At 44.6% G+C, this 26,570-nt stretch overlaps 2 protein-coding genes and 1 long non-coding RNA gene across 3 annotated transcripts in view; all 3 read left to right on the forward strand.

Moving 5' to 3' along the window:
• The window catches only part of pcbp4 (poly(rC) binding protein 4), a 336,110-nt gene that overhangs the window by 70,214 nt on the left and 239,326 nt on the right, over window positions 1-26,570 (forward strand).
• On the forward strand, window positions 1,057-14,307 carry rbpjl (recombination signal binding protein for immunoglobulin kappa J region-like). Its single transcript, XM_047339244.1, has 11 exons — window positions 1,057-1,280; window positions 4,245-4,379; window positions 5,070-5,140; window positions 5,265-5,380; window positions 6,809-6,986; window positions 7,891-8,028; window positions 8,998-9,110; window positions 10,775-10,915; window positions 11,027-11,182; window positions 11,513-11,616; window positions 13,815-14,307. Exons 1-11 carry the CDS (start codon window positions 1,138-1,140, stop codon window positions 14,116-14,118), a joined length of 1,599 nt encoding a protein of 532 aa, XP_047195200.1. The 5' UTR covers window positions 1,057-1,137; the 3' UTR covers window positions 14,119-14,307.
• Window positions 23,576-24,000, forward strand: LOC118102934. Its single transcript, XR_004694770.2, has 2 exons — window positions 23,576-23,750; window positions 23,829-24,000. It is a non-coding gene; the product is annotated as an uncharacterized LOC118102934 (long non-coding RNA).

Below are 26,570 nucleotides of genomic sequence, written 5' to 3' on the forward strand. Positions count from 1 at the left end.
TCTCTCTCTCTCTCTCTCTCTCTCTCTCTCTCTCTCTCTCTCTCTCTCTCTCTCTCTCTCTCTCTCTCTCTCTCTCTCTCTCTCTCTCTCTGTCTCTCTCTCTCTCTCTCTCTCTCTCTCTCTCTCTCTCTCTCTCTCTCTCTCTGTCTCTCTCTCTCTCTCTCTCTCTCTCTGTCTCTCTCTCTCTCTCTCTCTCTACCCCCTCTCTCTCTCTCTCTCTCTCTCTCTCTCTCTCTCGCTCTCTCTCTCTCTCTCTCTCTCTCTGTCTCTCCCTCTCTCTCTCTCTCTCTCTCTCTCTCTCTCTCTCTCTCTCTGTCTCTCTCTCTCTCTCGCTCTCTCTCTCTCTCTCTCTCTCTCTCTCTCTCTCTCTCTACCCCCTCTCTCTCTCTCTCTACCCCCTCTCTCTCTCTGTCTCTCTCTCTCTCTCTCTCTCTCTCTCTCTCTGCCCTCTCTCTCTCTCTCTCTCTCTCTCTCTCTCTCTCTCTCTCTCTCTCTCTCTCTCTCTCTCTCTCTCTCTCTCTCTCTCTCTCTCTCTCTCTCTCTACCCCCCCTCTCTCTCTCTCTCAGTTTTTATCAACTCTTGTTTTCTGAAATGAAATCGTTGTTTCATCGTCTCACTTCATCCAAAAACAGAATATTTACACATAAATACTAAAACAATACAAAAAGCTTTTCCAACAATGCAGCTGTGACCGATGATCAGTTTTTCATCATCTGTCATTTTAAAAAGTTCATTTATAACAAACTTAAAGCTTCTGAGCTTAAAACAACTCGTATATAAAAATCTTTTCTGTGTCAATTACACCTGATTATTTCCTCCAATGACCAATTCATTATTTTATCTCTGTACATGAGAGAATATTGAAAACGCTGATCACACTTTCCCCTGAGCCAGATGTGACAGATGCAGGTGTTTTATAATCGAAGTACAATCCGTTATAAACAAAGAGAAGCAGTAGATCATCAGAGTTCAGCAGCTGAAACCAAAGATTGATGAGCTCCTCAGTTCTAATGCAGGATCATTATTATCTTCTACTCTTCAATTAAAGGTGGTTGAAATGACGCATTAATCCTTGAATTACTTATAAAACTTTTATTGTAACTGGTTTAAAATCTCCTCTTATCTCAGAAACTCCGATGCTCCAGCCTGGATGTCCCCAGGCGGACCCCGCGCTCCTGTTCCCCGCCTCTGTGGCCCCAGACCCGGTCACCCCGCTCACTCACCTGGGGCCGCTGCTGGCCGGACGCGACGCACCGAGGACCGGGAGCGGATGGGACAGGTGAGACGATCAGACCTCCGCCACTTAAAGTCCAGTTGTCCCGGCTCGGGAAGCTGAGATCAGGGTTCAACTCAAACTTATCCCAAACTTCTTCAGACGCGTGAGGAATGAGCGCTTGGCCGTGGAAACGCGTTCAGGGCGCGGGGGTATCTCTGACCTGTCCTCGGCTTGACTCTGGTGGAATGAGCCGGTGGAGGGATGGAGTGCAGCTATTAAAATACCAGGAGGAGGAAAGTATTTGTGGAGGCAGAGACCCCTCCCCCGTCCCCAGCCTCTGAAACCTAAAGGCGAGGTGCGGTGGAGCTTGTTAAGGTTTTGAAAACTCAGAATTTCAAGGCAACTAATTTAAACGCTGGAGCCAAATCAGTCTCATAACTTAAAACAATAATCTACAATAATAGAGCATTATCTTGTATCTTTCATTGCAGTGGCGGATCTAGGATTTATCTAAATCAGGGGCCATTAGGTGGCCACCAATGCACCACTAGACTCCATCCTTCTTTACTCTTAGTTCTGTAGATGTGAACAAAGACACACACCAGTGGATATATTGTGAAAATAGTTTTTTGTTCAAGCAAATTGTCATATTTATAGTTAGTAGACTAGTTTATTTAGAAAAAACGACTCCAGGGGCCAATCAGATTTCAGCTGGGGCCAGTGCCTCCTCGGTTGTTCTGAGTTTGAATCAGTAAAAAGTCACAACAGACGATAATTCACTGGAGGATTCACCTCGGATGTATTTTCAAACCGTGTGTGAGTCTTTTCCTGTTTGTTACTAAAAGTCAAACAGATGTTCACTGAAGATCTGAGACTTTCTAATGAAGCAGAAAACGTTAATGAAGCCATCGAGCCCGTTGAGCCTTGGAGACGAGGACGTTGTGAATCTGTTCATGTCAGAGGACTCATCCCTCTTCTAATAAATCTGTCTGTGTCATGTATCGATCATCTGATCGGCTTCACACTCAACATGTGTTAATACACTTTGAATAAACCGGTGACCAGCGTCTGAGCTCGATCCCAGCAGCTGATTCTCCAGTTCAGGTTCTGTGGACTTCAGCTCTTTAATGGATGTGACTCACTCTCAGCGAAAATGTCATGAATGAACTGTCATGAGAACAGTTAGGTCTTGTCTCTGCTGTTGATACAAAGCTCTGGTCGCCTGTTCAATCAAAGTTTTATATTTAAAAAAATTCAACTCCTCCCTTCAATGGATCCTTAACAACACACATGACGAGTGAGAAGCTGACGAGATGAACGGTTCTGGAGAAACGTGAGACACAGACAGAGGTTTGTGGAACAAAGTCCTAAGAAACAAACACACTCACGTCTGAATATAACAAATCAGTCTCTTCAACGGAGAGACGACGATGATGTCTCAGGTTGTGTCAGTTTCTGCTGATGTATCACGTGAGTCTCAGGTGGACGAAGGTTTTTAACGACTCGTCTTGACAACGTGTCCCTCGATGCAGTTGTATTGCGCTGACGAACCTCACAATGATTGTAGTCATAACAACTTTTCAACCTCTGGACGAGAAGACAAACTTTCCCTGGAGGTGAGAGTGAATTCCTCGCCTCCGTCCCTCCACCCCTCACCCTCATTCTGTCTTCAGGCCCTTCTGTGTCCTCGGTGTGAAATACCAGAGGCTCTGAGCTCCTGACACACTGACCTTTGACCTTTGGAGAGGGGAAGGTCTAATTTAGACTCCATGGTGGCACCCTGGTGACTGACCACACACACACACACACACACACACACAGCCAGTGAAGTGTGACCCTGAACTGTGAACTGTGGAGAGGGGAGCAGGGGGTCAGAGGGATCCCCCCCCCCGTACATGAACACTCTCCAGTGTCCTCCTCTGAGGACATGTACCAGTATGTTGCATTGAGGACAGAGATGATGTAAAACCAGAGTTTAAGTGGTTTAAGACGAACGTAAAGTACAGGCACCGGTTTGGTATGAAAGTTACTTTAAACCTCCAGTGAAACAGACGTCAGACGTTTGATTCCTCACATTAACGTGTGTCCAATGAAAACACGAAGCCATGGAGCGAACTGTCGTAGATATTGATTGACGTTGACGACATTGAAACTGTTGATGAGGAGAACCGATCACATTTTGGTGCAGATCTAGGAATTCTCTCTCACTTTCTTCAACATTGTGAGGACGTTCTCCAACACTTTCATTGACACATTGACTTGTTTCTTCGAGTCCTTTTTGCTGTCGTTACTTTTTGTCACCACTTTATCTTTCCTGCCCTCCTCCCCGCTCCCCTCCGTGTCAACAGTCTTCATTATGAGGAGCATTCCAGGCTCCGGGCCCCGGGGCTGTAACTCAGTGTCTGGCCCCTCATTACACCGCCGCTGCAGAGAGAGAACGCAGCTGATGTGACAGCTGCCATTGTTAGCGGGGCTACACGGGGCCGCTCGCTCCGTGACTGCTCCGGCTCGCTCAGTCGTTTACCTGCTGTTCAGCGGATCACGTGAGATCTAATCACACACGGGTTGGATTCTAATCGTCCAAACACAGAGATTAATCGCTCAAACTGAGGAATTAATGAGCAGGTTTTCCCACATTGAGGCCGAGAGACACACGCATGAGTAGAAAATATTATAATATTATGTCAGTTCGAAGCCACTGTTTCATTTATTTGATGGAAGCACTTTGGTCCTGTTTTCCTGGTGCATGACAAGTAACGTAAATACAGGTCAAATTTATATATGGGAATTATTTAATTTTTTTAAAGGAAAAGAGTAAAAATTATCATGTAGATGCTTTTAGAATAAAAAACAAACAACCCCTGTGAAATGTATCTGAATGTGATTAAAATAGAAACTTGATTATAATTGATCCATTAAATATCAGCAGCAGGAGTCAAAAGTGACCTTTGACCTTTATCCACTGAAATCGAATCAGTTCATTCTTGAGTTGGTTCTTTGTGAGTGACAGCTTTCTCGTCCAATCAGGAGGCCGGACCCCGGGTTTCACGGCTGCCAGTCAGTGGGAACAACGAGGGAACCGGGAAGAGACGCCCACGCTGACCAGAGCGTGGTCATCCTGCACGCCAAGGTGGCTCAGAAGTCCTACGGCAACGAGAAAAGGTGATGACGACTCACTTTGATAAACACAACCGCAGCAAACTTTAAAAACACGTACAGCTCTGGCTACGTTCACACAAATACGCTTTAGTTTTAAAACACATCACTTTTACGACATTTATACCTGACGCCAATAATCTGGAGTTTTTCGTCCCCTAACACTGAGACGTGACGCAGACGCCCACGTTCTCTTCCTGATTGGTTCTTATCAGTCACATGACTTGACTACCAGCGGTGGACACAAAGCGTCACTAACACTTCCTGTCAGTAACAGTTCCACCTCGTCGGCGCTCAGGTTTGAGCTATGGTTTTCGTCGGCGCTCAGAGAAAAGAAATCCCTGCTCTGACTTCCCACCATCACAGTTTCTGTTACTGAGCAACCAGCTGCAGAGGAGACGATCTACTTCCTGTTTACACCACATGACCAGTGTACAGGAGTGGTCATGTGACTGGTTTTGAGCTATGGTTTTCGGGTGTGTGACTGTGGACAGAGATTATTTCTGACACGGAGCGATGATGCTCATCGTTTTAAAATGACAGCGTCAGCGTGGACGTAGCTAAAGTGTCAGGACGCTTCACCTCTGACCCCTCAACTCTTCAAACGAGATCAGGCTGATTTACTGTGTCGATGTGAACATGATGAATCAGACAAGACAAAAGTTCAGGTTCACGAGTAACTTTTTAATTGTACAGGTTCTTCTGCCCTCCGCCCTGTGTTTACATCCGTGGTCGTGGATGGAAGGTCATGCAGGATCATCTGAAAGGTGAGGAAACCAACATTTTAGATTAAAACATCAGATGCAGCTCTGTCCTTATCGTTCTTTATTTGTCTTCCCTCCCTCCTCTTTCTCATCCTCTTCTTCCCTCCTCTCTCTCATTCTCCTGCAGCCGCTGGTTACGGAGACTCTGTGTATCGCATGTGTGGTTACATGTGTCTCGACAACTCCAGCCAGTCTCAGGCCGACACTTTCAAACTGGTCTTCGATGAGCAGCCAGAATCCACGGTTAGAGAGCTGTGTGTGTGTGTGTGTGTGTGTGTGTGTGTGTGTGTGTGTGTGTGTGTGTGTGTGTGTGTGTGTGTGTGTGTGTGTGTGTGTGTGTGTGTTTCTGTCACCTGTTCTCTGGAGGTTTGAACCTTTGTTCAAGATAAATTCTCCTCCAGCAGCAAGAGATAAATGACGTGTGATGAAGTTGTAGTTTACTTAATTTTAATAGTGGCTAAAGATCAATATTGACATGATTTAAGGTGAAAAGTTGCATCGTGTTGCTTTAACGACCAAACATTATAAACACCCTTCATGCTAAAGTCTGTCGTGCAGGTTCATCGCCACATCCACATGGTTTGTGTAAAGACGAAGCACTAACGCATATTTTTACATCCAGAACAACAGATATTCAAGTAATTTTCTTTCTAAATGTATCAAGAAGTTCTGAGATGCACTGGAGCTTAAATCAAATCGTATTCGGAGTCGTAGCTTTGATTGATGCTTGGACCAGCAGCTGCGGATGAGTGGTTGATGGGATCTAAAGACCTGGAGCGACAGACAGCTCGGTGTGTTTGTCCAGACGAGACAATCACCTCCTTCACAGCAGACGACTGTTGACTCAACAAACAGTCGTGTCTGCTCCTGTAAACACATTGTTTGTCTCTCGCTGTCGTCCTCACTGAGAGAGGAGAAACAGACTTCCTGTTTCTCTGTCCGCTCCATCGGAGTCACTCCAACTCACCAGGACACAACTAACTGAGCGACATGAACAATATTCACACATATACGTCCATACTGATATGTTAAGTTTTAAATGCTTCACTTTTGCTATGTTAACACTTGACGTCCACGTGACTAAACGCTGCTGGTTCTCGTTTCAGTTTGAAAACTCTGGGTTTGTGTTTCAACAGAAACTGAGACTTTAGTAAACGATGACGCAGACGTTCTCTTCCTGATTGGTTCTCATCAGTCACATGACTCGACGACCAGCGGTGAACACAAAGCGTCGCTAACACTTCCTGTCAGTTACAGTTCCACCTCGTCGTCTCTGCTCTGACTCTTCACCATCACTGTTCCTCCTTCAGAGGAGTTTCTGTTACTAAGCAACCAGCTGCAGAGGAGATGATCTACTTCCTGTTCACATCACATGACCAGTGTAGGTGAACGGTCATGTGACGTGTGTTTTTTGCAGGTGTGATCGTGTGGATGGAGATTATTTCTGATACGGAGCTAAAACACTTGTTGTCATGTTAAAATTATGTTTTCAGACTTTAATGTTGAAGTGTGAACGTAGCTAAAGATGGACGACAAAGCAAATTTCTAAAGGGGAAGCCAAAACATCTATATCGCCCCCTGGTGGCTGTCGGGCTGGACAGAGTGGAGACGCGTTGTCCATCTTTATTTACAGTCACTACCTCTGACACACTGACTCCTCTGTCTCTGCAGCAGATGTTTGCCTGCGCCAAGTCGCTGTTCATCTCTGATCAGGACAAGAGGAAACACTTCCGCCTCCTGCTGCGACTCTTCCTGGGCAACAGACAGGAAGTGGGTTCATTCCAGAGCAGACTGATCAAAGTCATCTCCAAACCGTCACAGAAGAGACAGTCCATGAAGAACGTCGACCGTGAGTCACGTCTTTACATCTTTTCCACTTTTTATTCCTGCACAGCCGGGACAGCAGGCGTTGGGTTTTCAGGTTGTTTCAAGTTTCTTCATATTTGACTCAGACAAGAGCAGCGTTTGTGTTTCACTTAGTACGAACACAGCAGCAGGAACATGTGGGAACATTCAGGCGAGGGGCGGAGCCTGTAGAGCAACAGAGAGAGCAGCAGGACGAATGACGTATAAACTCTGCTGTGGAAAGATCAGTGTTGTTGTTTACAGCTCATCCACACCGGCGTCGGCCCTCATCACCAGAAGATCTGGAACCTCCTCGTGTTTCCAAGTTGACGTCTTCGTCTTCTACGTGTACGGCTCCTCTTCTTGAAAAATTTGAACATCTGATAGTAAAACAGCTTCATTGAGTTTATCTTTGAAAACTTGTTGTAGTTCAAACACACTTTCAGGCTTTTTAATTCTGTTTCTGTGAGAAAACATCTTTCAGTGGTTTTAAACATCCTGCTCAGACAGAGACCGATCCCAGGTTCAGCTGAACGATTGATAGCCGGTTGTGTCAGGTCACAGGGTCAAAACACACACACACACACACACACACACACACACACACACACACACACACACACACACACACACACACACACACACACACACACACACACACACTCACACGCACACTCTAAAAAGAGACATCATCTTGACAGCTGACATTGCAGATCAGGTGACGTCCGATTGCTCAGGTTCCTGTGTGAGAACGAATCCTTATCGGGCTTTGAACCTGTGTGAGTGTCAAATATTACAAATGAATGAATGAAAAGCTTAAATAAAGAGCTTGTACTGTGTTGTACAGTGTGTGTGTGTGTGTGTTCAGAATCAGTTTGGGTCACACTATGTCTTTGTGTGTATTTCAGTGTGTATCTCCTCGTGCTCCAGAGTTGCTTTGTTCAACCGCCTGCGCTCTCAGACGGTCAGCACTCGTTACCTCTCAGTGGACAGAGGAGCTTTTGTAGCCAGCGCCAGACAGTGGACAGCCTTCACCATCACCATGGGTAAATCTGTGTGTGTGTGTCAGTGTATGTTCACACACTGACTGATGCCTTGTGTACTGTAAAGGTCACATTGTGGTCACTCTTTGACTTTAAATCAAAAACAGAGGCTCAGAGGAGAATCCAGAAATCCACCTCCACTATATGTGACTGTGCCGGACGCAGATTCTATGGGATGTTAATACCAGTGGCGCCGCCAGGATTATATGTTACAGTACGAGAATGAACCGTCGGGATGTACCTCAGTCTGTACGTGCACACATACATCTACTCAGCATGAGAACGAGCACGAAATATAGACTCTGTTCAAGTGTGACACTGGTATCAGACTGGTTCCTCCAGTATCAGTCTGGTTCCCTCGAGTATCAGACTGGTTCCCTCCAGTATCAGTCTGGTTCCCTCGAGTATCAGACTGGTTCCCTCCAGTATCAGACTGGTTCCCTCCAGTATCAGACTGGTTCCCTCCAGTATCAGACTGGTTCCCTCCAGTATCAGACTGGTTCCCTCCAGTATCAGACTGGTTCCCTCCAGTATCAGTCTGGTTCCCTCCAGTATCAGACTGGTTCCCTCCAGTATCAGACTGGTTCCCTCCAGTCACCAGACGTCTCCTCACCACTCGGCCACCCTGCATAAATACAGTCAGTGTGAGAGCGAGTTATTCACCAGTGTTTCCCTCACACTCCTCTGGAAAGACGGTCCAAAGATCTGCTGGGAGGTTATTTATTTAACACACGGACCTCCCACCACCAAAACCTAAACCTCAGTCCTTCACCCCAACACACACACACACACACACACACACACACACACACACACACACACACACACACACACACACGCAGGCACTCACAAGATGAGTCTGTGTTGCAGTGAAAGTTAAATATAGTATTCATTAATGTACAGTTCATATGAATATTCATGTGTGTGTGTGTGTGTGTGTGTGTGTGTGTGTGTGTGTGTCTGTGTGTGTAGTGGAGGACCAAAGTGCTGACCAAGGGGACTTTGTGCTGAGCGAAGGCTTCATCTGTTACGGCGCTGTGGTCCAGTTAGTGTGCACGGAGTCTGGAGTAGCACTGCCACCAATGGTAACACACACACACACACACACACACACACACACACACACACACACACACACACACACACACACACACACACACACACACACGCATGTGTATTGACTGTATAAAGGTGGACGACACGACAGCTCCAATAAGAGAAGCCAAAGCCCCCTGGTGGCTGGTCATAAACCCCTCTCTCCATGTTAGCAGATGGGACATGGACCAAACTAAAAAGTCAAAGTAGACGTTAAATAAACGTTCATCTGATTCTCCAGTAACTACAGGTTGAAAGTGATTATAACCACAGGAGAGAGAGAGAGGGGAAGCTGCAGCCGTCTCAGCTGATCATATCATGTTTAAATGTTCAAACCACAGAGTCGCGGTCCAATCAGCGCTCTGATTATCCCGTATGTCTCACAGATGTGTGTGTGCAGGTGTTACATTATCTGCTGATCCCTAAAATGCTGTGACTGCTCCTCCCATCATGCAGTTTGAGTTAAACTGAGACGAAGCGCTGAGCAGACCCTTTCTCAGCGCCTCCTAAACTGCTGTCATAACAACCTGAGCCGCAGGCCCGGTGCTGGAAGGTGGAGGCAGCGCTGCTCACTACACCTCTGGATGTTTTTATACTTGAGGCCTATCGCTGTTTGGTTTGTTTGAAGACAGGGAGCGTGGCGAGCAGCTTGGTTGTGGTCGACCTTCAGGGGCCGAGGAGGTGAAGGGAGACGTGCAGATGAAAACGTTCAGCTGCATCAGCAGCCGTGAAGAGAACAAAGTGCTTAATGTTCTGTGTGCGGTGCAGTCGGTGATGGCAAGCGATGTGCACGCGAGTGTGATGTGCACGTCACGCGTGATGTGCACGTTACATGTGATGTGCACTTAGCGTGTGATGTGCACGTCGCGTGTGATGGAGCTCGAGGTCGGAAGATACCAGAGGATTTTCCCTGTGCCGCCTTCGGCCATGAACAGACCTCCTGCTGGACAGGTAGAGCTTTTTAAATCTCACTCTGCAGTGACGGAGCGTTGTCAGCTGGACGGCCTCAGCTCTGCTTCGTCTGCCTCCTGAACATAGATGAACTGGATCGACTGTTTTCAGACGTCAGACTGACTCTTCATCCTAAACAACTTCTCTTCTTCTGTATGCAAAGTGCAGGCTTGGATTATTTTGAAATATAGTACATTTTAGTCATTATTGACATATAAAAAAAAAGAGATGTAATCTAATCTAATCCTGCACTGAAGTCCGGATATGTTCCTGATATGTTCCTGACATGTTCCTCACATGTTCCTGACGTGTTCCTGACATGTTCTGCAGGTTCTGTCTGTGAGAACAAATGTCTGAGTCAGTGTCTCTGGACATTTTCTGGATCTTCTCCTGCAGCCTCCTGGTAAAATGTGGGTAACATCTCAGAGTCCATGAGTCCATGTGAGGAAACAGCAGGACAATGTGTGGAAGCTTCCCAGTGAGCGAGTGGACGTGTTGATGAGGTTTCTAACACGTGACTTAACAAAGTTTTTTGCAGAAGCAGAATATTAGCAACAAACTCTCCAACACAAAAACACAGTTATCATGAGAAAAAAACAACTTTTTAAAATGAATCCATAAATATGTCAATTAAATGTGTTTAGGTTGTAAATCATGTTTCATTATTGCTGTTTCTTTTCATCGTCTTGTTAAATTCCACCAGGTGATTCGTAAGGTCAACAAGCAACAAGCCATCTTGGACGTGGACGAGCCTGTTTCTCAGCTTCACAAGTGCGCCTTCCAGTTCAGAGACGACCCTCAAGCCTACTTGTGTCTATCTAACGACAGCATCATCCAGTACCTGGTGAGACTCCGTCCTTCTCTGTCTTCATTCCTCCTCCCTCCTTCATTTCTATCCTTCTCTGTCTCTATCTCCCTTTTCAAATGTGTCCTCCATCCCTTCGTCTCGCTCCAGGCTCCGTCCAGCGTCAGGGACCCCAGCAAAGTGGTGCTGAACGACGGATCCTGTTGGACCATCATCGGAGTGGAGATGGTGGAATTCACCTTTAACGAGGGTCTGGCCTGTATCCAGACGCCAGTCAGTCCTTTCCCTGTTATCATAGGGCTGGAGGTGAGTCCGAACACACACACACGCATACACACACACACAGACACACACACACACACGTACACACACACACACACACACACACACACACTCACACACTGAGAGTCAGTGTGGCCGAGTTGTAACTGTAACTAAAACCTAATAAAGTGACTTCAGATGATGGTTAATAATTCTCTGATCAATATCAGCTTTATATTGTTATTTTCAGAGAGATCTTAGAGAGTTATTTTGTACACAGACAGACACTCAGAGGTCAATTCTGTCGACATTAATAAACTGTTCTGCATTTCACGTGAGCTCAGGCCGCCTGTCAGTTGTGTCCTGTTCCTCCAGGTGAACGGCGGCGGACACGTTGCCATGCTGGAAATCCTCGGGGAAAACTTCAGCCCTCATCTCAAAGTCTGGTTTGGCAACAGTGAAGCTGAGACCATGTTCAAGTGAGTTCAGGAGAAAACAGAACAAGAGATTCTGATTTGATTGGTTTCTTCATATCAGTTATTTAATATTGACGAGCTGCAGTACAACGTCACATGTTGACAACAGTTGTGATTTATACATTTTTATTGATGGGCTGTTTCCTGATCGTCTTTAACAGCAGGTGGATTTGGTTTGGAATTGGTTTTGTTGAGGAATTTCAATAAAACACAAGAGACCAGTTTTAAATGAGAATAACTCAACGACTGGAGAAACTGAAACTTTTGCTTGAAAAAATATTTGAATGATAAAATCGATTCATCTTCTTTATTCACTTTTCATGTCTTCATTCTGTTTCTAAGAGGTTTTTTTTGCTGACTTAAGGTAAAAAACTGTTCACTCAACAAGTTCTAATATTCCAACATTGATTCACACATTCAGGGAATTTGTTGAACCTTTTTACCGGTTTTGGTCCATTTTGAGAAACCAACCTGGACCTGAGCAGCATGAAGGAGTTTATGTTACGCTCACCACTGAGAGAAGCTTCTCAGACTCCTGATCCTGTAACTTACAGACAGACTCAGCAGGAGCTGACATTCAGGCGTCTCCTCACAGAATCTCACATCCAAACAGCTCCTCTGACGTCAGAGTCCCCCTCAGATGCCACAGCTGAGGTGCCGAGGCATCAGGGTCTCTGGGCGAGAGGCTCAGTAAACACACCTCCCGTCAGCAGCAGCAGCAGCTCGGCGGCGTGGAGGGAAGCCGTGTTTGTATAACAGTCAGCCACACTGCGCTGTTTGTACGAGAGGCTGCAGCCAATTAGGAACATGATCCCTCGCTGCCGTGCAAGTGGGACGTGTGTGAATGAAACACCTTATGAGAGTGCGTTCAGAATATCTGCTGCTCGCTAGGATTTCATATCAGATCGTGTTTAGTCTGTCACGTAATCATATAATCATATAATCATCTACACATGGACAGGTTCGTGTGCACCTTTCTCAGTGGTTTCTATATTTATTTTCCTCTGTCCTCTTCTTTTACTCTAATTTGTTTTGAAAAGTGCTGAATAGATGAAGTTTGCATGTTTTTTTTCCTTAATTTTAAACCTGCATTATATCTTTTGCGACCACTTGGGGGCAGCACAGAAAGTCGTAAATGCAACAACACATATTATGGATAGTGTTGCATATTCAGATGCAGATAAAAGCACCTTGGTCACTCAGGGTTGTTTGTGATGAGTCTAGTTCCTGTGTTCTCTGTGTATTATCTCTGTGTTTGGTCTCCACCACCTCCTCGTGGAGACGTTAGACTCTTGAGCTGCTCAACGCTTCACTGCAGCTTTTACAGCTTTTTACAGCTTCTCCTGTGGAAACAGCTGCTGCGGCTGAAGAACGACACGAGAGGCGGAATCAAAACAGTAAATCTGAGCTGGGGCGTAATTATTCACTTGATTTACAACTCGAGTTAACGCTGCATAGAACGAACTTAACCTCAGAGCGGACCAACAGAGAAATGTTGTGTTGTTCTGTGAGACATCGTTAAATCCTAGACGTTGTTTATTAGCAGCTCAGGTGAAGGTCGAACAGTAAAATGTCTGTAGTTGCTTCGTAGCCAGAGAGGAATTACATCCTTCACATCATTTAATACTGGATAAGTTTTATTAAAACATTAAAGGGAATTTCATTGCAGGTTTTGCTCAATTAGTCTTTTTCATATGAATTTAGATTTTCTTAAAAACTTATATTAAAAGAAACTTCATATATAGAATCAAAAATTATAGTTTATTAATGTATGATTGTATCATAAACTGCAAATATAGATGGACCGCATGTCCCCACTTCAAAAATTAATAGCATCTTACACTTGAGGTGTAAAGAACTTTTAGAAAAAAATGTAATGTGCACTTTTAGATTTTTTAGTTTGGTCCATGTCCCATCAGCTGAGGTGGAGGGGGCAGGGGGGGTGAACTGTGCTGCTGCCGGCCACCAGGGGGCGATCCAGGTGTTTTGGCTTCACTTTTGGGAGCCCCTGTTCGTCTACAGTCATCAACGTGTTTGTATGTGTACACGTTGTGATTGTTACCTCTGGATTCCCCCTGTTAGACTTGAGGTCTAATCAGTAGAATCAGGACCAAGAGGATCTTCAGAGTCCGATGATGAAGCTCTCACTTCTTCACTGTGATCGATGACGTCACTTCTCTTTCTGCCTTGCTTCTCTGCAGGTCGCCCAAATCTCTGCTCTGTGTCGTCCCTGACGTCTCTGTCTTCAGCGACGGGTGGCGCTCTCTGCGTCGCGTCATCACCGTCCCTCTGTCCCTCATCCGATTGGACGGCCTGATTTATCGCACCTCTTTCAGTTTCACCTACACCCCCGAGCTCCAGCCGCCTTCGTCTGTCCGAGGAGGAGGAGGAGGAGGAGGGAGGAGAGACGGGGGGAGTGACGAGGGACAGGAGGACGACGTCCTGCTGGAGACCATCCACCAGGAGTTCACCAGAGCCAATTTCCACCTCTTCATGCAAAGTTGACGTCGTGATCAGCTGCCGATCACAGCAGGACACTGAGTATTTCATCTCAGATCAAAGAACCGAGCAAAGTTTCACTCAACTTCCTCTTTGTCCTGTTTGAATCTGAATGTTTAACAGAATCTGTGAGAATCATCTGTCGACAGGATTAATATAAAATATATAAATATATGATACAGAGATATCAGTCAACGTTAAATCGAATTCATTCCATCAAATTATTGAGCTTATTCATGGATTCAGTTTGTAACTTTACTGCATTAAATGTTTATTTCAGACGTCAGACCTGTGTTAAGTTGAACTGGTTAAATTTACAAACCTGAGTTTCTCTGTTTCTCTTTTCCATCCAGACTAAAACTGTCTCATGCCCCAAAAACTGGGCTTTTCTGTTTATCAGCGTTTCACATCCGGACTCATGAAATATATGTTCAGCACATTTGAAGGTATTTCCTGGTATTAAGCCAGAAGGAGACTCATGTTCAGAGCAGCAGCAGAAACATCAGCTCAGTTCAGAGGTTTGTTTCATGACATCACTGTGACCTTTGAACTCCAAATTCTCATCAGTTCATCTTTGAGCTCAAGTGAACGTTTGAACCAAAGTTAAAGAAGTTCTCAGATGTTGATCCTGAGACGTCGTGTTCGCAAACAACCTGGAAACACGACGCGTTCAAAAACAGCAACAGGGACGACGTTTTAATGATCGTTATCGAAGTCCCACTGGTTCAGGGTCAGTGTGAGAGGTGATGAACTGAACTGGGAGTGAACTGTGACCTGACAGAAAGAAAACAGAACTAAAGACAGAGAGCGGGTGGAGATCGAACACGTGAGCTGAGAGTGTTGTGAGAGAAAGCAGCAGTGAAACAGCGTCTGCTTTCACATGGAAGCTGGTGTGTGTGTGTGTGTGTGTGTGTGTGTGTGTGTGTGTGTGTGTGTGTGTGTGTGTGTGTGTGTGTGTGTGTGTGTGTGTGTCTCTTTTGATCATTTTCATGAGCGTTTTAACTTTACAGAACTTTTACATTCACAAAAAAAACTTCTTCTGTAACATTTGTGTGAATGAAACGTGCACAGAGAGGAGGAGCTGGTCTCAAGAGGAAATGTTGAAGCGTCGATCCAAACGATCACACGTTTCCATCGTGTCCTGGAGTTCATGAGGCTTTTTGTTTTTCATCACAGCTGCTGCTTTGTATCCCAAAGATATTGACTTGAAAAAACAGGTTAGCTCTTCTCCTCAGGAGGAAGACGTCTCGTTGTATTTTGCTTCGTCTCTACCACACGTTTACTAAACAACAGCCGAACAGAAATTATTAATAATTTGTTCCTGTGTTCACACTGTGTCCCTTTGTCCCTTAAATCTCTCCTGGTCCTCGTAGCGTTAATCCAATCAATGTAGGAGTCTGGTAGCAGCAACAACTTTGTTCCTGCTGCACGTTTGATCTGTGGGACTTAAGTTGTGATTCATTAAGTGTGTGGTCCAACGCAGAACCAGAAAACCCCTTTGTTCCAAACTAGTGAAGCAGGGGATGATCACAGAGGCGTGAGCAGACCTCCCACGTGGCTCATACGGAACCGGATTCCTTTCTGTTTTCACCCTCACAAGGTTTTCACTCTTTTTCACGAACCCAGTAACTCTGCACAAGACGTCAGAAGCACCATCAAACAGTAACGCTCAGAAAAATACAAAGAGGAAAAAATCTCTCTGCTAAAGTCTGAACCAGCTTCATGTGTTTGTTCCATAGTTTCATTGTTTCTGTTTCACGTTGTAATTTAGGGACTGAAGACTTTTGTCTGACAAACGTACGTCCTGTCGTCATCACCTACGTGGGCGGAGTCTACCTGTACTTGACTCTGATTGGTTTGTAGACGGCGTCTGATGTATGGTCAGGTGGGGGGGGTGGTAGTCTTTCTGTTTGAATGGAGGAAATGAATGAACGTTTCTTTAAAAGTGTTTATCTGAGAATAATTTATGGATCTTGATGAGAAGAATCCGACATGTAGAGAGGACTGATATCTATGAGTGTGTGTGACTGAATTTAAGGGACAGTCGGGTCGGAGGTTTCCTGGAGTTTACGACTTAAACAAACAAAATATGATCCAATTGAAATTGGATCATATTTTTCCTCTCTTGGTCGTAGATCCTGTCGACCCCCCCCCCCCCAGGCTGCAGGCCGACTCTCACTTCCCTCCATACCTCACGTGTCTGATAGTCTGAAGGGAACAGAGCGGCATGTGTCCCTCTTCCTGCGCTCGTTCTCCCTTCTCCTCCTCCTCCTCCTCCTCCTCCTCTTCCTCATCATTAACAAGACAAACATGTGTGAGAGCGGAGGAAGGAGCCAGGTAGAAACACAAGACCCTGCCGTCTCCGGGCTCCTAATCTCTATCATGTGGGAGAAGCTTCAAACTGAGAGATCCACGTGGCCAAAACACTGACGGCCGCCACGTTTCCCTCCGTCCTGATGAATGAGAGGCCGAATGAAAAGAGCCATTCTTCAGTTTCCCTTCTACAGGAACACACCTCCATTCTTCACTCAGACCCTCCACCTCCTCCGCTCTCTGTGCTGTAAGCTCATTGCTGCTGTTCAGCTTCACACTGAATGAAAGTCTGTCTTCACCTCCTGCAGTCGGGACTGTCACCATCAGATTCTTTAGGTTTTAAGTCAAATTATAAAATTAAAGTTATATATAAATAAACATTTAAATACAGTGCTGATGTTCCACCAGGTTCACATTTGATCTACAGACCAAGGCTCCTTCAAATTCTGCAGATTCAGCGTCCTTCCATCTCCAGACAACAAAGGCTCCATCGGTCAGAAGAGAAACTTCACCTGAAGACGTCTCATTTCAGTTCAGTCCTGTGATGAGACACAAGACAGATGTTAGTGGGTTTTGACCAGTGGAGAAGAGGCTTCCGCTTGTTTTACTAGTTTTTGTTTGATGCCATCACTCGTTCTCTTACTGCTGTGGAGAATATCACAACTTTATGTTAGCATGGATCAGCAATGAAGCTAAAATATATGATAGTGGCGCCGTTATGTGACGTCACTCGGAGCCGGAGTCTGAGGGGTGGAGCCACAGTATCGAGGTCCCGCCCATACATGTACCCAACCAATCAAGAGTCAATCAGGATCTGTTTGTGTATCATCAAATAACAAATTAAAACCAAACTGATCAGAAACACCTGAACATGGAGACGTGGTATGTGACCGATACTGCAGACGGCCACCAGGGGGCAGTTTAGGTGTTTTGGCTTCATGTTGTGAGCCGTCATGTCGTCCATGTTGATTTACGATCACATGACGTGACTGTTTCTTTGCTTTTCATTAGCTCTAATGAACCGAGCTCATTTTATTCTGCTTCTCATTGTGTTGACGCGTCGCTTTCACTGTTAACAGGGGGCTTCACAAACAACATGTCGGAGCTCTGGTGTGACGTTGAATGACAGTTTCATTGATATATAACCTTTTACATATAACCTGTGAAAAGGTTAAAGGTCAGATTATCTTTAATTCTTTAGGTTAAAGATAATGTTTGTGTGTTTAATGGAAGAAGAGAGGATTCACGTCCTTGTTCGTTTGAAGGATCATGGAATTTAGATTATCGTGTGTGTGTGTGTGTGTGTGTGTGTGTGTGTGTGTGTGTGTGTGTGTGTGTGTGTGTGTGTGTGTGTGTGTGTGTGTGTGTGTGTGTGTGTGTGTGTGTGTGTGTTATTGAGGGGCCCTCCACCTTCTCCCTCATATCTTTCACAGTGTGCTCGCGGGGGCCCGGCCTCTCTTGTGTATTACAGCTGGATAAAGGAGCCCAGTGTCCGACTCTCTGCTTCTCCTCCGTCCTCCTCCTGTACATCATCACCTCGACATCACTGTGATGGACAGGCGGCCGGCTGAAGAAAGAGAAAACACGGGAATATGCAGAGAGGCGAAAAAGGAGAGGGCCAGCAGAGAGACGGAGGGAAACAGGGATCCCGGTTTAGATGAAGAGATTTGGACAGAAAGAAGTAAAGAGGCAGAGATGGAGAGAAATAAAAGAGGAGAGGAAAACATGGAAATGAGATTTCCAACAGATAAAGATTTAATGAAAGAATAAACAAAGCGAGGAGACGCTCTGTCTGTTGGACGCCGCCGTCGTCCTCAGAGGAGACGACTCATCAGAGGACGCCTCCCGTCGCTCACAGCTGTTCAGCGGCCGGCGCTGACGGGAGCTGTCGCTGAGGAATCCTCCCGTCAGAGCTGCAGCAGAAACATGAGCAGAATGCTAATTGTCAGAAGCTAACGGAGCATGGGAACTATGAGAGGAATGATAATGATGGTTAATAGAGATTATGTCCAGGTGGCAGCGGCGGCCGTGTCCTGAGACGACGCAGGATCCTCAGAAGAAGAGAAGAACTCCAACTGATCAAAGCACCGGCTCTTTCCTTTGTACCTGAAATCATGGCTGTGATTGGACGATCCAGAAAAACAAGCTCAGTCGAGAGCTGCTCTTCTTATAAGCTCTTCTCATGCGACCTGCTGAGATGTGAAACCTACTCCAGGTCTTTGCACAACAAGTTTATATTTTTCATCTGAGATTGATGCACATTTATGAATACATCCCGTTGATACACGACTCCGACACTTGTGTCCTTCACTTAGGTTTTCTGAACTTCTTTATTCAAGAAGTGAGAGAATCGTAAATTCATCCTCACTGCTCCATTTTATCTCAATGTTCAGAACCAATAAGATGATTAAACGCAGCAGATTCAATGTGTGTTTCTGTTCGTGACGGATTAATAAAACTAAGAATACAGACTTGGTGCATAAAGACTTGAACTGATTCAGGAAGTTGTTTTAACTCTTAATCTTATTACAAAAATTTGCCATTTGCAGTTTGTGCAGTCGAGCAGTAGAAGCTATGAGCACAAATTAACAAGTGAAGTTAATGTGTGGATCTGATGTGCATTTCCCAAAACTACTAGAGTCTAATGATAGAGAGACTTTGAACTCTCTCTCTCTCTCTCTCTCTCTCTCTCTCTCTCTCTCCCTCTCTCTCTCTCTCTCCCTCTCTCTCTCTCTCTCTCTCTCTCTCTCTCTCTCTCTCTCCTCTCTCTCTCTCTCTCTCCCTCTCTCTCTCTCTCTCTCTCTCTCTCTCTCTCTCTCTCTCTCTCTCTCTCTCTCTCTCTCTCTCTTCTCTCTCTCTCTCTCTCTCTCTCTCTCTCTCTCTCTCTCTCTCTCTCTCTCTCTCTCTCTCTCTCTCTCTCTCTCTCTCTCTCTCTCTCTCTCTCTCTCTCTCTCTCTCTCTCTCTCTCTCTTCTCTCTCTCTCTCTCTCTCTCTCTCTCTCTCTCTCTCTCCGGCATCTGGACCTGACTGAACATCTGGTTCAGGCCTTGAGAAAGGTCTCTCTGTTTAAGAGAGATTATCTATGACTAAACATTAAACACTCGAGGACACCATGATGATGCGGTGGTTGACACTGTCGCCTCGCAGCACGAAGGTTCCTGGTTTGAATCCTGAGGCTGCACGTTCTCTCGTGTTTCACGTGAGATTTCTTCAGCTTCCCAAAGACGTGTAGACTGCAAACTAGAAACTCTAAATCAACCGCATGTGTGAGTTTGAGTGTGATTATATGAGAATAAAGTCATAATTGAGAATATACTTGTTATGACATAATAAACACTAAGGAGAACCTGTGCGACACGAGGACGGGACAGTAACTCGTCGACAGTAACTTTACATCAAGTTAATGTGATGATGTAAAAACTTAAATAAGTTATTCAGATGCAGAAAGCAGCTGAAGTTTCTCTTCATCTGAGTCAAACTCAACATGCAACACAAACAAGTTCAGTCCTGACAAGAACTAATGCAGATGTGCATTCCTGCTGTTCACCGCCACGTGTGTGTGTACGTGCACTTACAGTAGCTGTGTGTGTGTGTGTGTGTGTGTGTGTGTGTGTTGAGGAAGTTACCCCAGATACCCAGACGGTCCAGGGTCACATGTAGAGCACGATGTTGAGCAGAAAGAATTTACGAGTCTCCGCAGACATGAAACGCTTCGTATCGTGGTGTGAAAAGTGTTTTACGAGCTCCCGGCGAATATCATCCATCATCATCGTCAAACAGTGGAACAAGTCTGAAACAGTCCACGCTCTCACAATCACCAGGTTGTGGAAATAAGCGTGTGGGTGCGTTGCCCGGCAGGTTGTCGACGGTTAGACGTCGTTGGCTCTGTTGCATAATGGTTCTGTTTCTTTCAGGTCAGCAGGAAATGGCTGCGTTCTTTGAGTCTGTGCATCTGATTCGATTTTTCTAAACCTTTTTGTTAGTTATTGTATATTTTTTTTAGATATTTTTGGGACTTTAAACATTTTTATGATACGCTTTGAAGCCAGAACTTCAGGTTGGAGCTGAACCTGCGAGCGGAGTCGAGCTGCAGCGGCCTCCTACCTGCTCCTCTTGTTATGGAAAAGACAAACAGGATATGAACTTGTTGACGGTGTAAGATTCAGTCGAAGGTTTTTACTGTGTGAAGTTTCCAGCTCAGTTTCCCTGTGGGTGCGAGACGTCGTCTGGCAAACAGATGTTTCTCAACAGGTTTTTATCACATTAATATGCAGCTAAGTGCTGGTCGTCAACATCTGGGAGGTGGAGGTGGTAGGGGTGGTGAAGGAGGTGGAGGTGGTGAAGGAGGTGGAGGTGGTGGAGGAGGTGGAGAAGGTGGAGGTGGAGGAGGTGGTGGAGGAGGTGGTGGGGGGTGGTGGAGGTGGTGAAGGAGGTGGAGGTGGTGGGGTTGGTGGAGGAGGTGGAGGGGGTGGAGGGGGTGGAGGAGGTGGAGGTGGAAGGAGGTGGGAGGTGAGGTGAAGGAGGTGGAGGTGGTGGAGGAGGTGGGAGGGGAGGTGGTGGTTATGATCGAGAATAGATTTCATATCAAACTGGAACAAATGACGTTTTCAAAGGAAATCTGATTTTGCTTAATGACGTTAGTTTTGATGCAAAAAATATTCGTTGATAAAATAACTTTAAACTCAATTGAAACACAAAAGCAGATATGAACAGAATCAATAAAATATATTTTATATTCTGACGCCTGAGAGGAGACAGGATATGAAACTGTGTGTTTAAATGTTCACATCCTCCTGCAAACCTGTCAACTCAATGTACACACACACACACACACACACACACACACACACACACACACACACACACACACACACACACACACACACACACACACACACACTCACACAGACACACACACACACACACAGTGATGTTAATAATAACTCTATATTGTGAAAATAAAGTTTAAACTTCCATAATCAGTGGGTTGGTTGTGGGGAAGGAGAGATTACAGAGCAGCACAGTTAGAGGAGGAGGAGGAGGAGGAGTGAAGTGAGGTTGGGGGGTCTCAGCTGGAGGACAGGAAGAGGGTGAGGGAGTGGGGGGCTGAGCAGAGACAGAGAGGACTGTCAGGAGGTGCCTGTGTGGAGGGTACCACCTCGACTCAGTTCAAACGAACATCAGTTCATTATAAACTCAGCTGATATTCACATTTAAATATTATACTGTCAAACCTTTAATGTCAAAGCTACATATGAATTATAAAACTAAATTAAAATTAAGTTTCTTTTTTTTTTAGTAGATCAGATCAAAAAGAAAAGAGGTTTCTCTGGACGACGACAGACTCGACGAGCATTCAGCTCGTAAAGATTTCCACCAACTTGAGGACAAACACGTGTTCCTGTCACGTGTGGTCGACTGTCCAGTGATTTACCTGAAGACGAAGACCAACGACGTGTCACCACTTCCTGTTCTTGTACTAACATGAAGCTAAAATAACGTAAAGATTAACAGTTCAAATATATAATATACAGCTGCCGATATGACAGCTCCAAAAAGTCAAGCCAAAACGTATCTATCGCCCCCTGGTGGCTGTCTGCAGCATTGGTCAAACATAATAACGCAAAGTAGACGTTAAATAAAGGTTTGTCAAAGATGTTTCTGTCATTTCAGCTCGTTCTTATCTCTCTGATGTTTGTTCAAGTGTTTCTCATCAGTTTGGTTTGAATCAGTTATTTGATGATATGAAAACAGACGTCATGATTGACAGCTGACACCGACTCCTGATTGGTCGAGCCTGTGGATCTGTGTCACGGCTGCATTTTGACTCTGGATGTTCTGTGTCTCTGTGTTTGAGTTTAGTAAAAAGACTCAGAGGTTGTTGGAGTTGTGGGTGAATAAATGTTGAGCGTGAGTCATGAAGCTGAAATACTAAAGAGCTCCTTCATGTCGTCCTGGCTCCGACGGACAGTCTCAGGTGGTCTGTGTTTGTTTATGGCTTCAAATATTGAAACTGGCTCAGGCTGATTTATTAAACACAACCAGACACTTCACAGTGAAAATAATATGAAACAAGATCCAAATCTGCAGCGTCCCTCATGATGCCCTGATTCAAGTTGTTGATTAACGACTGTGACGTTAGTGAGATGACAACAGCAAAGTTACAGCAACGAGATTCAGTGAAAAGAATCAGTTCATGTTCGAATCTCAACAAGGAAACTAAAGAATCTCAAACAAACATATTCAAAACAATGAAATGTGTTAAGTTTTGTTTTGTAAATCATTTTGTAAAAAAAAAGGCAGATTATATAAGATTATTTCTTTCTGCTCCTTTTCATTCAAGATTTTAAATTGTGTGTTTGCATTTAAATGGTTTTGTTTGGTGGATGAATAAAATCAACTTATATATAAATTAATCTTTTGTCGTGTAAAGAAATTTGATCGAAGCATGGACTGTAAATAAAGATGGAGGATGCATCTCTACTTCCTCCAGTTGCACAAATGAAGTTAAAACATCTCGGATTCAGAGTCGTCCTCAGAAAACACAGAGAGACAGATTGTGTCTGAGATGTGAAGTGATGTGACAGGAAGAGAAACACGACGAGGACAGGAAGAGAAACACGACGAGGACAGGAAGAGAAACACGACGAGGACAGGAAGAGAAACACGACGAGGACAGGAAGAGAAACACGACGAGGACAGGAAGAGAAATCAAGCAAAGAAACAAGTCGCTCAAAGGATCGGAGAAAAAGGTGTGAGGAGCTGAGAGCACACACACACACCCACCCACACACACACACACACACACAGACACACACCCACCCACACACACACACTCACACAGACACACACACACTCACACAGACACACACACTGCAGGAGACTCGGCTCACATGACCACCTGACGCTGCTCCTCTTGACCGAACTAAAGGGCCAAATAAATGAATGTGACCGAGCTAAAGGGTCAAGATTGTCCGTATCATTGTGTGTGTGTGTGTGTGTTGTGTGTGTGTGTGTGGTGTGTGTGTGTGTGTGTGTGTGTGTGTGTGTGTGTGTGTGTGTGTGTGTGTGTGTGTGTGTGTGTGTGTGTGTGTGTGTGTGTGTGTGTGTGTGTGTGCGCGCTCTCAGCTCTTCACACTTTTTTCTCTGATCCTTTGAGCGACTTGTTTCTTGGTTTCATATCACTTCCTGTCTTCGTCGTGTTTCTCTTCCTGTGGACGGCGTGATGTTATCGGAGCGAGATGGCAGCGTTTATATCTGAGGAATTCTGGCTTCATTTCTGAGCTGTGGGAGGAAGTGGAGACGTGTCATCCATCTTTATTTGGGTCAGACCCACGTAAACATAAATCTTTGCACGATTGTCTGAGCTCAAAATCCATAAATATACATTTCTACTTTTTCAGATCTGTTCAGTCTGGAGTCGAGATGAAGAACAAGCATTTTGAATTTCTTAGTCACAATATCGTCATAACAAAATACTACAGATGTAAATGTCTCCTCCACTGTGGAATAAAACAGAAAGAATTTGTCTCTATTTAACAAATAAATAAAAAAGGTCAAATTCACTGAACTGTATTCTGGCCTCGACCGATTCCTTCTTTAGATTTAGTCGTTGTATTTGATTCTCTTTCCTCAGAACTGTGGAGTTTCTCTCTGTCACTTTAACAAGGTCTCGACCTTTCTGCCTCGAGATGTTGTGATTTGACGCTGAACAAATAAAAGTGAACTGAACTTAATTAACTTTCCACCATTAGAAACTCTGCTCTGTTATTTCTGTCTCGTGTTTCCTCAGAACACTTGTGATCCTGTAATGATCCGACCACCTCCTCTCAGAGGAAATATTTCAGGTTGGTTCAGGATATATAAATCCTGTTCAGTTCAAAGGTCACAGGTTCATTTCCCAGAATTAGTTTTTACAAACCAAGACACAGAAACAACTTAGAACCAGTGAAATCCACAAGGTGTGAGTCGTCGGTGTTGTTACAACAGGAAATCATCGCTGAGGTCGTTAAGTCCTGACGTGTGATTTCTGTTTCCAGGTCAAAGTTCTAAGTTTGTCTTTTGCCGTGTCTGTTAACATTATCTCCAGAGCAATAAGTGTGAAGAGCAGAGATGAGATGTGTTCTCCTGCTCCGTGGAAACAAACATTCCATGAATTCTGTTCCTTTTTTACCTGAATTGATGCGATGGTGAATAAATCCACAGGTTCCGCTGTTGTTTGCTTGTGACCTGTGAGTTTTGACCTGGATTTGGATGATACATCACTTCACAAGCAGATATGAACTAAACTGAGCAGAGGGTTTTGTGATTGGCTCGTTTTCTCAGAATAAACAAAGATCGCTTCCAAAGAAATTCATCGTTCAAGCCTTTGCATCAAATAGATTTTTTTATTTAATCTTTATTTAATCAGGCAGTCAAAGAAACAATGAAACACAAGCAACAACATAAAAACAGTCACAAGATTCATAAGATCACAGAGTAAAGATGTAAATAGAGGCGTTTCAGGAAACACAACATGAAAGACAGGAAATCATCATCTGTGTCTATCTGCTGTTTCCGTTGGAAGAAAACATCACCAAATAAGGACAAACACACTGTTTGTCAATGTCACAGCAGTGAGACACCTGGTCAGTGGAATTTTCACTACACAATCATTTGCATATGTGGTCGTTTGACTTCAGTGGGTCTGAGAGAAAACACATGAAAGTGATTAACACGTACGATGATAAACATCAAACAGTATAAACGATTATTCAAACTACTACTCAGATTCAGATTAAACTCATTTATGCTCCTTTACATAAGAAAAGAGAAACGTTTAAAAGAGTATATGCACACAGTGTGAACCTTTCACTACAGATGTAAAGATGATTTGTAGAGAAACAGAAACAGAAAGTGCAGAGACACAGGATGTAAAACTGTATTTGTGCCTCATGTATAAGAGATTGAAATAGACATATATGTGTATATATAGACTGTCATAAGTATATAGGCAGGTATGTATACAATATGAATATGAGTATACAAATGGTATCTGCTATATGTATATAAATAGATTCACTGTAGTATTCTACAGATGTGTTGCAGAGACGTCTCCACACCACAGTCCTCTATCTACTGAAGGCTCTGAAACTCAACACGTGCACATCCAGCAGGTTCACTGCTCGGGAGCAGAGTTACCCAGCGATGTGTCGTAGCCTCAGCGACCTCCTGAGCCGACTGAGCAGCCAAGCAGGAGGATTCTTCTCCTTGATATGAGACTGTGGGAGACCGAGTCGCTGACAACGCATCGAGTGTTGGAGCGCTGAGGACGTTATGTAACACACCACATATATACTGACGGCTCATATAGATCCACTGGCCTGACGCCTGCTCAGCAAACTGCACAAGTCAGAACAGACCTGAGACTGTTTGTAAATATGGACGTAGACTCCGAGTTCAGAAAGTGAAGCCAATAAGTGTCCAAAACCTGTTTTCTGTGTAGTGACCAGCAGAGGGCGACTCCAACACTTTGCATGTGACATCTGACAGGTTGACATCATTCACAGCTGATTGTTAAATTACCTTCATTGCTTAATAAGCGATGACGTCATAAATGTGACGTGATGTTCACATGAATTTTCTCAGTCGCGAACAAATTTTTCGGATTATTTCAACACCACCATGAGGCTCCGCCCCCGGCTCCGCCCCCAGCTCCTCCTTAGATTAGATCTAGATTAGATTTGAAAACACTAAAGATAAAAGTTTAAAATACGAAGTAAAATGGATAAAATAAAAAATACAAATAAAATGAGGAAAAATACTGTGATGAAGATTAAATAATAAAACACGAAGACAAATATAAAATACTTAAAAACAATATACAGTAAGTATATCATGAGTCATAGTTCCGAGGCTTTTATTGTGAAGGGCTGTGACGTCATGCTGCAGCTGCGGAAGTGGATATAAGTGAGAGTGTTTGAGATGAGAGACAGAGAGAGAGAGAGAGGAGAGAGAGAGAGAGCAAGAGAGAGAGAGAGAGAGAGCGAGAGAGAGAGACAGAGAGAGAGAGAGAGAGCAGCGACTGAGCAGTCAGTGACATCACAGCCGAGAGAGAGAGAGAGAGAGACAGAGAGAGAGACAGAGAGAGAGAGAGAGAGAGAGAG

The sequence above is a fragment of the Hippoglossus stenolepis genome, chromosome 3, assembly GCF_022539355.2.
Source record: "Hippoglossus stenolepis isolate QCI-W04-F060 chromosome 3, HSTE1.2, whole genome shotgun sequence".
Classification (NCBI taxonomy): domain Eukaryota; kingdom Metazoa; phylum Chordata; class Actinopteri; order Pleuronectiformes; family Pleuronectidae; genus Hippoglossus; species Hippoglossus stenolepis.